Here is a 12311-nt window from a genome sequence, read left to right as displayed (position 1 = left end):
GCGCTATTGTGATCTACATCTTGCAATCGACCGATTGCTTTTGGGGGTACTTCTCGTAGGCTCCAATTAGAGAGTTCTTAATGGTGAAGTGATTCACTCCAGCTGTAATGTATTTAGACGTGAAATGGCAAGTGTCGCAAGCTAGAGATCAACCTCAGAAACGACAAGCGACGTCATATTGGGACCCCAAACGAATACCTGGAGGAGTTGTAGTAGGAGATCGAACCCTGGCCCAAATGATCCCTACGCCAAGACTCTTTCAGGGATGACTGCAGGGATAAGCCGAGTGAGACCTTATGATCACCGCCGGACAGGATCAATGATAAACCAGGCATAGAAAACATATTACCGCCAAATCTCAAGATATTCGGGGGCTCGAAGGCGAGAAGCCCAAGATCTTTTCCATGACAGGAAATGATCGGAAACAATTAGACCATCTAAGCAGGATCTAAGCCAAGACTAGTTTAGCAAGTGGCCTTGGCAACCCCCCGAATAGCTCGATTTAACGCTAATATATTTGGACATAGGCCTCGGCGAAGCCCTGGTAGCAGATTTGCAGTATAATCATATTCAAAACAGAAATGCAGATACAACATGGTATAAAAACAAAATCGCCGACTTTCTATTATTCGCTTTCCCGAGATCTGGCAGTACTCTCTGTGCATGGATCTCTACAATATTCGGGTTACCTCTATCCCTAAACCGCCTCATAGTGTTCACACAGATGTAAGACTTCATACTACTAGCTATGATCTCTCTTTTTACAAATAACTAAGAGCAATTGTCCGGAAAGCCAATGGAGCTCGCAATTGAACCTGAGAATTCGAATAACAGCAGTACATTTGAATAGCATCAGATAAATTCGAATAACAGCAAATACATATGAACTTTTCAACTTGCTCTCTGCAAATATCACCACCACCACACGATGCAGACCCAAAAAGCAAAAACACAAGGCTACAAAGAAACCTCGATTTGCTCCAACGCATGCCAGAGATTTGAAAATAAAAGACTCAGAGCTCACTGATGAGCTTATTGGCCCCTCTGACCGCAAAACACATGCTCGTCAACGTGGGGTTGCTGGCGTTCATCCCGGGGACAACTCCATTCCCGCCCAACCACAGGTTATTGACTCCCCAGACCTTCGAATCCTTGTCAACACACGAATCGTCACGGCTTGTACCAGCCCGCGTTGTTCCCTTTGATATCAGTTAGTCGTTCCGATCTGAGGTTTTTATGACAAAAGGTATAAAGCGAAAACTCAACATACGCAAACATGAAGTGCGAGCCCGGGCTCCATAAACTGTGGCTCAGAGCCGGGAATATAACGGCCTAGTTTAAGAGAGACACGAATCATGCTGCCAGGTGTCAGAAACCAGCTCTATAGGTTCGTATGCACATATATAGGTGGAAAGAATAGGCTATAGCATACTCTTCCATCATTCGATGACACCTTTCTCTCGCCGCCTCCTGAAGCACGTAATTGAACGTAGGCTGTAATAAAATATCAGAACTGCACATAAAGCCCGAAACCTTAAAAGACATTTATCCTTACCTGTGGCATGTTAAACTGGTCACAATATTTGTCGCTGAACGTAACTTTGTTATCTTCTTCAGGTTCAACCATGCCGAACCATCGAAGATCGACCACGAGTCTCGAGTCCATGTTTGGTGCCACATCACCGTACGAAAAGGCGTCCCGATGGATCTTGATATTTTAGGAGAGGTGTTAGTAGTGCTCCGAGGCTACTGTACTCTTTATCCATGGCCCCTACATACCTGTGTGTGCCAGGGCCAGTCGGGGTGCACGGGGGTTGTGATCTGTTTTTGTGATTTATGCATCAGCGCTGTTCATCGAGCAAAACAAGTTGAAGATAACAAGGCACTCCGGGTTAAATGGAATTCTATCTATATATACACACCTGTGGCTCTGCATCATCAAGCGGGAATGGTAATGGATCCTCGGGGTGCTTCTTTCGGTGCTCCACTATCTTCGCCTTAAGCTCCGGCGTAACCCATTCGGGGAAGGTTGGATGCTCTGGATCAAGCGGTTTCACTAGCTCCTCATGGAGAATGACCTGGCAGAACGCCATGGGCTGCTCCGTCATATATTTTCCCTAGAATAACCGTACATCACCATCATCAGCTCAGGATATATCGACCAAAGTTATAAACCTGGTAGTAATTCAGATATATATATATAGAAGGTCGGATGTACCAGCTTAGGGAGTACTGGCCCACTTGTGCCCTCACAGCGGAAACCAGAGTTGTAGAGTATCTGAGGTGTGAGTACAGCACCGCCACAGACGACGTTTTTCTTCGCGCAGACATAGAGGCGTCCATGTGTGAGAGAGAGGTTCTTTATCGTGGCAAGTTGGACTTCATTCCCGTGTGTGAGAAGCTTTGTACATTGATGGTTCGGATATAGGTGGAGCTTTTCGACCGTATTCCCCAGGATCGTGTTCGAAGCCGCCCAAATAACAAAGCTCGGGTTCTGAGGGTCACGCTTAGCAGCCAAGGGAAGAGACAGAATTTCACGGCCAGTACCAGGGAACATTTCTGTGAAAGATTTTTTGAGAGTATTCTTCACAAGTTGATGACGAATTGATCCCTCGAACTCATTCCTACTGGTTCCAAGATATCCTTCACACTCTTTATAAAGATCTTCCCATTCTTTGTCAGTGAATAACTCGCTCCGTTCGAGGCCTTTGAGCTGTCGTGGAGTAGCACAGGTCCAGTGCGTTGCCATCCCACCGACAACTCGAGTTGCTGCAGAGGCCCCAAGGTTTGTGTACTGATTTTGGTCTGGGTTCTGGCCCCTCTGAACCCAGGCGCTGTTATGATTCCCGCTGTACACGTATACAAACACATACATATCAGCCTAACTATTTTTCAATCTGGCCATAGGAAGGTAAAAGGAGTCTATAGAGGTGAGTAGAGCTAGGGATCAGAGTCATACATACCCCGCCCAGGGCCATGGGTGCGACTTCGAGTCCCCTTTCATTGGAACTGATAGTGTACTAAGAGCGCCCTGTTGAAGTTAGGAATAGAGGTCGAGTCGACTAGGCAGGGCCATAAAAGATTTAAGATTCTTCGAATACCTTGATAACGCTGTATCGGGAGTATCTTAATTAGTATCTACCCAGTTCACAGGTTAATCTCTCATATGACTACTACGTACTGCACAAAACTGTCAATATCTCTCTGATATGCCACCGAATTCTTCTTGTGTTCACCCACAACCACACTCTCCCTAAAGAGGCACATCCTAAGTAAGTATCATGAACCATCTGAGCCGAGCTTTACAAGTGAGACATACTGTGCCCCCATTTCAACCATCATAACCTTTGCGGCCGGCTTATCTGTAATAATCTTCCTCGCATACGTCGCCCCCAAGGGGCCGGAGCCCACAATCATAACATCTGGATAGAGTACCTCCTGTGTCTTGCACTCGTCGATATTGCCAAGCTTCGACGCGGGAGGCTGCTCCCACGGAAATGGGTAGGTCGCCTCTTGCCCTGCGCTGGTTTTCACCTTGACGCTCCCTTTCGGTGCTGTAGTCTGATTCTCTGGAGATGGATACGCACGAATGACACCATAGGAGCCAGCATTGACGGTAAACGTACTGCCAGTGGTCACTTTCTCACATGTGGTACGTCTGTTGTCGGTCCTTGACTCGAAGAGGAAGGTTCCCTGTTGGACGGTGCAATCGACCTGGAGAGCTTTACCGGATTCCTTCTCGAGGCGAAGAATAAGCTCGAAAAGATTTGCTTTGGGGATTTTGTCCGTCATGGTGAAGAGTAAGGGTGAGTGTAAAGCGAGATATGATTCGGAAACCAGGGAATGTCAGTGATGGGGATTAGTGTTGAGGCCGATAGAGCGGAGATAGTCTTCACAACCTTCTTTTATATCCCCGAGGAAGACGAATCCAGCTATTGGATGAATTCTTTGAGGTAGGTATTTCTGACGATAACCCGTTTGAATCATCATTGATAATGTGATCAACCAAAGAATGACTCGGGGGGAATGATGCTGCTCGCTTGTTTGTCCTAAATCCATCGCAATATGCATTAAACTTGCGTATCACACGCAGAACACAGCACACCTATCTGCGAATGTCACCTATTTAAGGATAGCGGATAGTTAATCTACCCACTTACAAGTTCGTGATTCCTGGAGCTTCAATTTCGGTTTTCCTTTTCCATCTTTTCCAGTGAAGTTAGCGCAGATAATTGCATGAGGCCGCAGATATCATGATGTAAACACCTTATTCTATTCTCCGCATGGATCGAAGAAATCAGTATAAAAGTAGGATCTCCTCAGTTACGTATCGCCATGATCTCCGAAACACCACTAACTACGAGGAGTCCACTTATAATTACTGGCGATCCGCAAAATCGTACTCTGCCATTATTCCTAACTCATGAATCGGAATAGTGGTAGCAGCAATTCTAATTTCAACCCTCCTCTAGAAAGCATTCGAGGCAACTCAATTAGGCGGCAACATGACAATAAGTTTGAACTGACAATGTCGAATATATATGGTAGAAATAGCCTTAGCAACAGTTTTCTTCATCCTCCAGGGGCTATATGCCAAGGAATACAGATAATGTGAGGTAGTTACGTTAAGCGATACCTGCATTGTAGATCTTGAAGTGCTTATATGTCGAGCTATTAATTGTGCTTGTACATGTGCAACCGAGACATAATACCTATATGCTTCTCCCACGTGGGCTCAGCTGAAGAAGTGCGTTTTACTGCTAGGCAAACCACTTGAGAGGTGCATATATACCTAGAACGTGTTCTATCGCACCTCATCGTGCATCCCGCTGTAATAATGTTCTCAAACAACTACTTCATCGAGATGTGCTTGATAATCAGGCATTGAAAGTGGTGAATGGGAGATGAGTATGTCAGTAATTAAAATACTTGTATTGAGCGCTAACGTCATTTACGGTGTAACCAACCGTGATGGTGATACCAACCACTCGAGTGTTTGCTTTTTGTTAGATTTTGTACTTCTGTGCCCCCCTGTGAAAATTTTGTAAATCAATCGATTCAGCACCAAATGACACGCCTGAAGGGAAAACAGAAGGAGGAGAGAGAGGAGAATATACAGCTTGCTATTAAACACTATAGAAAATGCAAAACAGACTTCTCAATCCGTCTATCAGCTGAAACCCATGGGATTCCTTATAGTACCTTACGAGATCGGTTAGCAGGAGCTCAAAATCATAGAGAGAGTCACCGTCACCAGAAGCTTCTTGCTGAACAAGAGGAGAAGTCAATTGTACGATGGATTTTGAAGATGGACAACTGGGGGTTCCCTCCGAGACTTGCGGTGGTTAAAGAAATTGCGGCTCATTTAGTCTCGCGTCGTGCTAGTGGTAGAAAGCTAGGTGTGCATTGGATGCAAAGGTTTCTAGAACGAAACACTGAGGTGGCCACAAAGCTAGCAGTCCGATTGGAAAGACAAAGGGCATATGCAGATAATCCGGCTATTATAAAAGATTATTTCAAGAAGGTCTGATACCGTTGTCCAATCACCAAATACATGCCGGAAACTAATCTAATTACAGCTCCTACATGTGATCCGTCAATACAAAATTATACACGACGATGAGTATAATATGGATGAGAAAGGCTTTATGATGGGAGCTGCAAACCGGTGCAAGGTGATTTGTAGACGGGGAAGAAGAATATCAAGGCTTACCCACAATAGTTCGTGGACCTGGGTTACAGTTATTGAGGCCGTTTCCGCTGCCGGAGTTCCACTGCCTCCGATGATAATTAACAAAGGTGCCGGTCATTATAAGGGCTGGTATTCACAGCTAGGGGCGGATGACATTGCCACTTTTAGCTACTCACCAAAGGGCTGTAGCGATCAGGAGCTGGGAGTGGAATGGTTGGTCAAAACTTTCAACCGTATACAGTTGACAGGTAAGCGAACATATATTAATAATCTAAGGCTAGGTTCACGAGCTTTGAATTACTTCTACCTCTACCTGAACTAAATATTTTGTAGCGCCGCGGGCAGATGGAGACTCCTTATTATCGACGGGCACGTTTCACATATTACCTGGGAGTTTTTAGATTACTGCCTCAAGAACAAAATCATTCCATGCCCCCTCACTCGACGCATATCCTACAACCACTGGACATAGGATTATTTAGTCCCTTACAACATTATTATAGCGACGCACTTGATAAGCTATCTGATGAATGCGGAGGTGTTAATAAAGGAGTATTTTTAAAGTATGTTGATATCCATTAGTATATTCAAGTATCTAATAAGTTGTTTAGGGTTCTATTTCCGGCACGCCGTCGAGCATATACTCCTCAGAATATAGCCAGCGCTTGGAGACAGGCGGGAATAGTACCTTAGAATCCCAGGCGTGTCCTCAACCCAACGGGTGTGAAGAGTGAAACAAAAAAAACCCGCCGCTCTTCTTTGGTAATTCCAGCGACTCCTAGGAACTCTAGGGCGTCCAGAAGTACAACAAAATAGGCTCTAAACATTCTTAAGCCTCAGATGACTTTCGAGGAGGTTCAGTTAGTCAAACAGCTGATAGGGCAGATGGATAAAGGTTTACAACAATCAATAGCGGACAAAGAAATTGGAGAGCACATTCACCAAAAATTCCGGGAGGCAGTATCTAAAAGGTCCTCAACGAGTAATGACAGAAAGAGGTTGACTAAAGCACGGGTTATTACTACTGAGGAAGTCATTAGATTAAGATATGCAAGAGAGGCAGCTGATGCGGAAAAAGAGGCAAAGAGAATTGTGCGAGAGGGAAAAAAAGTGGCCAAAAGAGTAATACTGCCAGTAGGGACACCCACTCCAGTAACTCCAAAACCTAAAAGGGGTCGAGCAGGTAGAAAAACTGTACATATATCTAATGCTATTACTGTTCTTGGAGTTGGGCTCGGCGCTGGAGGGCTCAGAGTTGTTAGGGGCGAGTCTGATATTGAAGAGGATGGAGAGTTGGGCTGGGAGCCGTTAGCTGATGATTATAAAAGTAATAGTGATGATTACTTGCCTTCAAAGTGGCAGGCACCCGCTGGAACAGGAGAAGAAAGGCTATAAATCTGTATATAATGATTCAGATTGCGTGATTGGTTTCCTTTTCATGGTTGGTTTCGCCGTAAATGACGTTAAAGTTAGCCTGAGATAATCATAACCTAATTCAGGTTCGATAGATCCCACTCCAATTGGGTCTGATCAATACCTCAGCTCCGACCCTTCGAAAATTAGTCAAGTACTTATTATAAGAAGCCAGAGATCGAGCTCCTGTAGCTTCTCAAATCTCAGAATATTTTTACCTGTCAATGGAATTTATTCCTACCACGTTTCGCAAAACAATCTGTCGAGGTTTCAGCGAGCGATATTTGATGAAGTCTCGGAAAGGTCCGCACTGGCCCGTGCATCTGGACGTCAAGCTAAGTTGAATTACCCCGCGATTCACGACGCCAAGGCCGGCGATCATGCAACAACAATGGCTACGGGGACAATATAACGTCACTCGTTTTATAATTTAGGAAAGATGTTATACCTAATATGAGCAGATCGAGTGATGACTGGTGAGGATTTCAATTCAGCCTCAACAAATTTGTATGGGTAACAAACTTTGTCCCGCCTAACAAAATTCAAATCCTTTCTTCTCAACAACAATACAACCCCATTTTATTTACGCACCATACTTTTATTCTCCTGATGATTCTCTACAGAAGTAAGGTGGCTGGATGTAAAGACCTTCATTTGGTGGTGAGGAGATAAATTTGGCGTTCTTCTGTTTTTACCGACCCCGTTGTCGTGTCCCCCATCATATGTTTAAAATTTATATATCCGGCTCACCCAAGTAGGCAGGTACAGAAGAACTGCGGTCTAGATCAGTACATATCAAGCTCACATATAAGTTGATATGACCAGCCGTAGGCATATGCAGACTGAATTACTTAGAGCCATCAATTAATATTTCTGTTAAGGTTGCCAGCACTAGCTTGTGTCCCGTAGAGAGAATACATACGTCAATGAAGAAATTCAAGTAGTTCAAGCTCCATACATCCTCCTGAGGAATTTTCCTTTTTGGCTACGGCCTGGAGCACTGACCTCTAATGGGGGAGGGCCAGTTCTTTGACTGAGCGATCGGTATTCCATTTCCATCGATCTATGCTTCACATGTGCAGACTCAGAACGTCGATCCTACGGCTCCGAAAAAGCAAGTTGCCTGGTACCTCAAACTCCGAGAAACCTCGTTGCGAGACAGCAGGGGTATAGGCCAACCAGAGGCAGTCTTTGTACGTCAATATGCAAGTTTTGGTGTGGAATATCCCTGCTGCAGCGCAACGAAACTTCTCAGATTTCATATACGCGTACGGTACTCATCACACTGCCACTAGTGTACTCGTAAAACCCGCTGCTAACTCAAGGATTGATTTTATATGGGAGGTAGTCCAAACAGGTGAAGACTTTACACGCAGAGTACTGTATTGTAGAGTAATCAACGTACTTAGACCAGCCTAGGGCTACATTAGCTAAGTTCTGTGACATAGGTATCTCATTTAGCGGCATGGACATCAAGGCGATCATTCATCTACAAATATCCCTTGGCTGCAACTTTAGTGCCAGATTTTGTATGGTGGAGTTCCTCTGTGCTCGGTATACGTCTGTGTGTTCGCAACACATGCGCAGGGAAAGACTTTACTCCTTAAGCACCGTTCATATTTATAATGTGACACAATATCAATGAACCTGCTGCGAAACCTTCGGTGACTATGGTGGCTGGAGGAAAATATAGGCACTATGGTATATCGATAGTATATTATCAATAGTCTACTCCCCCGGGAGCCGGAGCGGCAACTCTCGTGTTATTCGGAGGGTACGGGTTTCCAAGGTAAAAATTGGCAATCCTCCGAATGACTCAGGACTCTATCTTGTAGACTGCATGCAATTCTGTATATGTATTCGTTTGGACCTGTTTGATTGGTGGGCTCGTGTTTTCCATTGTCGATGGATCCTCCTGCAAGTATGCTTGACGTGCAAGGTATAGCCGAGACATCCCCACAGCGCAATATGGCCATGGCCACAAGAACGACACATACAGTCATTCACTCTCATTAGCTTTGACTGTGTTTCGGCGGTGGGGATAAATGAGAAGACACCCTTCACGCAACCTTGGCAGCGTGGTGTCTTCTCACTTGCCCCTACACCCATAGTACAATGCCAGTCATCACCCAGTGAGCCTGGATCCAGGATTCGCCCCCTCGGCCTGCAGCGAAGCCACCGCGTACCGCCATGGCCACAATTGAACCCTATATCCATCACCGGCGATGGAATAAATGATAGCCTGGATTCAGGAGAGCATTTGCATAGGTATAAGTAACTAGATTCTCCCGTCTAATTTCTCCTCGTCTCCTAGCTTTCTTCCCTCTTTCTAGCTAGGATTTGGGTACGTAAAACTTCCATAAAATATCTTGCACTCACAGATTGTCTTCTCCAATTTAAAGATAAAACTTTGATATCCCCCCCCATATATAGATCTTCTTTATTAGCAGGTCTAAAGGTTCTATTCACTCAAAATGGCACAACCGGCGCCTTTTCCAACTCCTAAGTTTATCGAGACAGTCATACAAGCCGGGCGGATAGATGGATATTGGGTTGAAATATTCTGGGCTTATCCAGGCGACCGTAATCCGGGTATTGTAGGGTATATCCATCAACTTAACGCAGTGGTCGGTAGTGATCAAAAGATTATAGGTTTGGACTGCAGGTAAGGAGTTCTACACTGCTAGGGAGGGTGTCCGCACACATGTCATTCAGGCCTGTCAGAGAACGCCCCTTCTGGTGGTTACATACATACAGCCCCGACGGTTAGTGCCGGGACCCACAACCACGCGCACGCAGTAGAGGACTTCCTTGAGGTCCATCCTTCTCTCTGCACAGGTACAGCGAAAGGCGGTATATGGTATGCGAAGCCTAAAATTAAGATTTCGGAAGCCTCAGAGAGTCTTCCGGAGGACCAGGATGAGAAAGTTCCCCTCAAATCGTTAGAGCATCACGGAGCGTTTTGGGATATGAAACAAAAATGGAAGGCCAGCTAAGACACGTGTGTCCGGGTGCGGCACCTATGGAATTTGGTATCCGTACCATAAGTGGCAGGCAGGAAAAGAGGGGAACAAACATCGATATCTGGGTTGCATTTGAGTTCAATCCCGACTTGGTCTTGGGCCTTTAATGAGTTTCGAGTTTATCTGCTTTGGTTGATATCCGTAGTTCTATTACTGCTTTCAGTTTGCAAATTTGCGGCAAACAAATGCGTTTATTTCACCTTTTTAACCTACTTGTACATACAACGGTGCTAAGGTAGTCGTAACGACCGCTGTTCCTGCGAGTCATGTTCCTAGATCAATAATCAAATGCAGTCGAATATTTCTATAGGGACATATCGAGATCGAGAACGATATATCGTGAGTTAGGTCCCGTTCTGGGACCCTTCCCTGATATGATAGGAAGAGCATATATGCACCTACAATGGCCGATCAGAACCAATATCATCTCCCCTTATATGGAGTCTCGACTATAGTAGGATATGATGTTATTCTATTGACATATATATTTGGAGATCCTCCCGAATTACCTGGATTTCTAGACATGGCTGATCTTGAGCTCGACCCTATCCCTCAACTTCTTGGCAGTCACGTGATTTTCTGCGAAAGTTTCTGTGGTTTTCGCGTACAACTTGCTTGATTATTACTGCATGAAATAGAACCCTTATATAGCCGGGCATAGGTAGTAGGAAAATAGGGTAGGGACTGTGGGTGCGTGCGGGCGACGGTTTGTGACCACACCTGCTAGTATTTCCTGAAGGCGAACCCTAGGCCCTACCACATTTCTGCCAAGTTGCGCCAACTTTCGCAGAAGGTCTTGGCAGAGCAACCACAAAATACTAGACTGGGTATCCCTTCCTTCGTTTTCAGACAGTGTGGCGGGTCGGTCCCAGGTGGCGCTAGGGTGGCTGATTACATCATGTCCTACCTCGCTTCCTGTCCTGTCCTGTCCGGTCCTCTCTCTCATCATGCTTCATCACCCGTACTCACTCCCAAAGTCATCGATCATCAACCGGATATCGTATAGGTAACTCATGAATCTAAATTGATTAAACAATATACTAATTCTGTCTTTAGTCATATCTGCAGGCCCGCTGCAAGCCCGCTGCAAGTAGTGAGCGCACCCAAGTGGTTCGTTCAAGCAAGTAGCTACTTGGTCCGTTCAAGGTGCCCAGCCTACCTATCCGGTCCATTTAAAGTAGTGAGCGCACCCAGGTGGTTCGTTCAAGGAGGTAGTTATTTGGTCCGTTCAAGGTGGTGAGCGCACCTATTAGCTTGGCCAGAGCTAAGCGTGCTTGTTGGTAAGAAACCTTCCAAAGTACGCGAAGACAATTGTCTTACTGACGATAACAGTTTAAGAGGTGGCCTTGATACGCGCCCATGTTTGGAAAGGACGTTCAAAGGCATAAGCAGGTCTTTAACATGGAGGAGCTGACTGAAAGCTCTGATGAGGGCGAGTTGGGGTTTGAGGAGGCACCGGCAGGCGAAAGGGGAGATCAACTAGACGAGTTCCTAGAGGAAAATTACGAAGAGGTGGAGGATGAATATGAGGATATTGAGGTCCCACTAAACCCTCCCGGAACTCTTGACCCCGCTCAGATTGGTCTTCCCCCGGCTCCTATTTTCAATCACTTTGAACATCTCGCTCCAGCACATCAACGACAGATCCATTTGCCGATTGCATTTAGAACAGCGGGTATAGCAAGAGAAGGTGGTGATGGCGTGTTATTAAGAGAAGAGGATGCAGATGTCTCTCCAAATGGAGTGCTATTTACAGGGAGAAGTTCACAACTGGACCGGAACCAAATTGTAGAGCACGGTCCAGGAGTCCAAGGTGTTTGCTGGGACACACCCGGTCGTTTTTTCAAGTTATTCTTTACCGAAGAGACTTTCAAACAACTAGCAGACAATACAAATGCGTATGCCAATAGTAAAAGGGCTGGACATCATAACGGTTCTGGGAGACAATGGAAAACCGTTGAGACAGCAGAATTGAAGATTTTTATCGGTTTGATAATCTATATGGGGGTTTTCAAAAGCGCCCGCATACATGACTATTGGCGTACAGACGGTGAATTCCCTATACCTTGTATTGTCTGCTTTATTGGTCAAAACCGGTTTGAACAATTGAAGAGGTACTTCCATATATCTTTACCGGCGCTGATTCCTAGAAAGCAATGGGCGCAAAAGATGGAACCGCTTAG

At 45.4% G+C, this 12311-nt stretch overlaps 3 protein-coding genes across 3 annotated transcripts; 2 read left to right on the top strand and 1 right to left on the bottom strand.

Annotated features, from left to right (window-relative positions):
- Positions 1 to 1013: 1013 nt before the first annotated feature.
- H6S33_004119 (uncharacterized protein) lies at positions 1014 to 3792 on the bottom strand (the record flags this gene model as incomplete). Its single annotated transcript, XM_044835490.1, has 11 exons — positions 1014 to 1199; positions 1271 to 1358; positions 1433 to 1494; positions 1556 to 1708; positions 1780 to 1821; positions 1923 to 2117; positions 2219 to 2849; positions 2964 to 3031; positions 3102 to 3111; positions 3182 to 3253; positions 3320 to 3792. 11 exons carry the CDS (start codon positions 3790 to 3792, stop codon positions 1014 to 1016), a joined length of 1980 nt encoding a protein of 659 aa, XP_044691653.1.
- Positions 3793 to 5068: 1276 nt separating this feature from the next.
- H6S33_004118 (uncharacterized protein) lies at positions 5069 to 5749 on the top strand (the record flags this gene model as incomplete). Its single annotated transcript, XM_044835489.1, has 3 exons — positions 5069 to 5524; positions 5580 to 5675; positions 5723 to 5749. The coding sequence occupies 3 exons, from the start codon at positions 5069 to 5071 to the stop codon at positions 5747 to 5749; spliced, it is 579 nt and encodes a 192-aa protein (XP_044691652.1).
- Positions 5750 to 11487: 5738 nt separating this feature from the next.
- On the top strand, positions 11488 to 12311 carry H6S33_004117 (uncharacterized protein; the record flags this gene model as incomplete). Its single annotated transcript, XM_044835488.1, has 2 exons — positions 11488 to 12115; positions 12283 to 12311. 2 exons carry the CDS (start codon positions 11488 to 11490, stop codon positions 12309 to 12311), a joined length of 657 nt encoding a protein of 218 aa, XP_044691651.1.

This window comes from Morchella sextelata (genome assembly GCF_020137385.1).
Source record: "Morchella sextelata strain SCLS chromosome Unknown scls_16, whole genome shotgun sequence".
NCBI lineage: Eukaryota > Fungi > Ascomycota > Pezizomycetes > Pezizales > Morchellaceae > Morchella > Morchella sextelata.
Note: the sequence above shows the minus strand (reverse complement) of the source record. Positions and strands in the feature narration are given on the sequence as shown.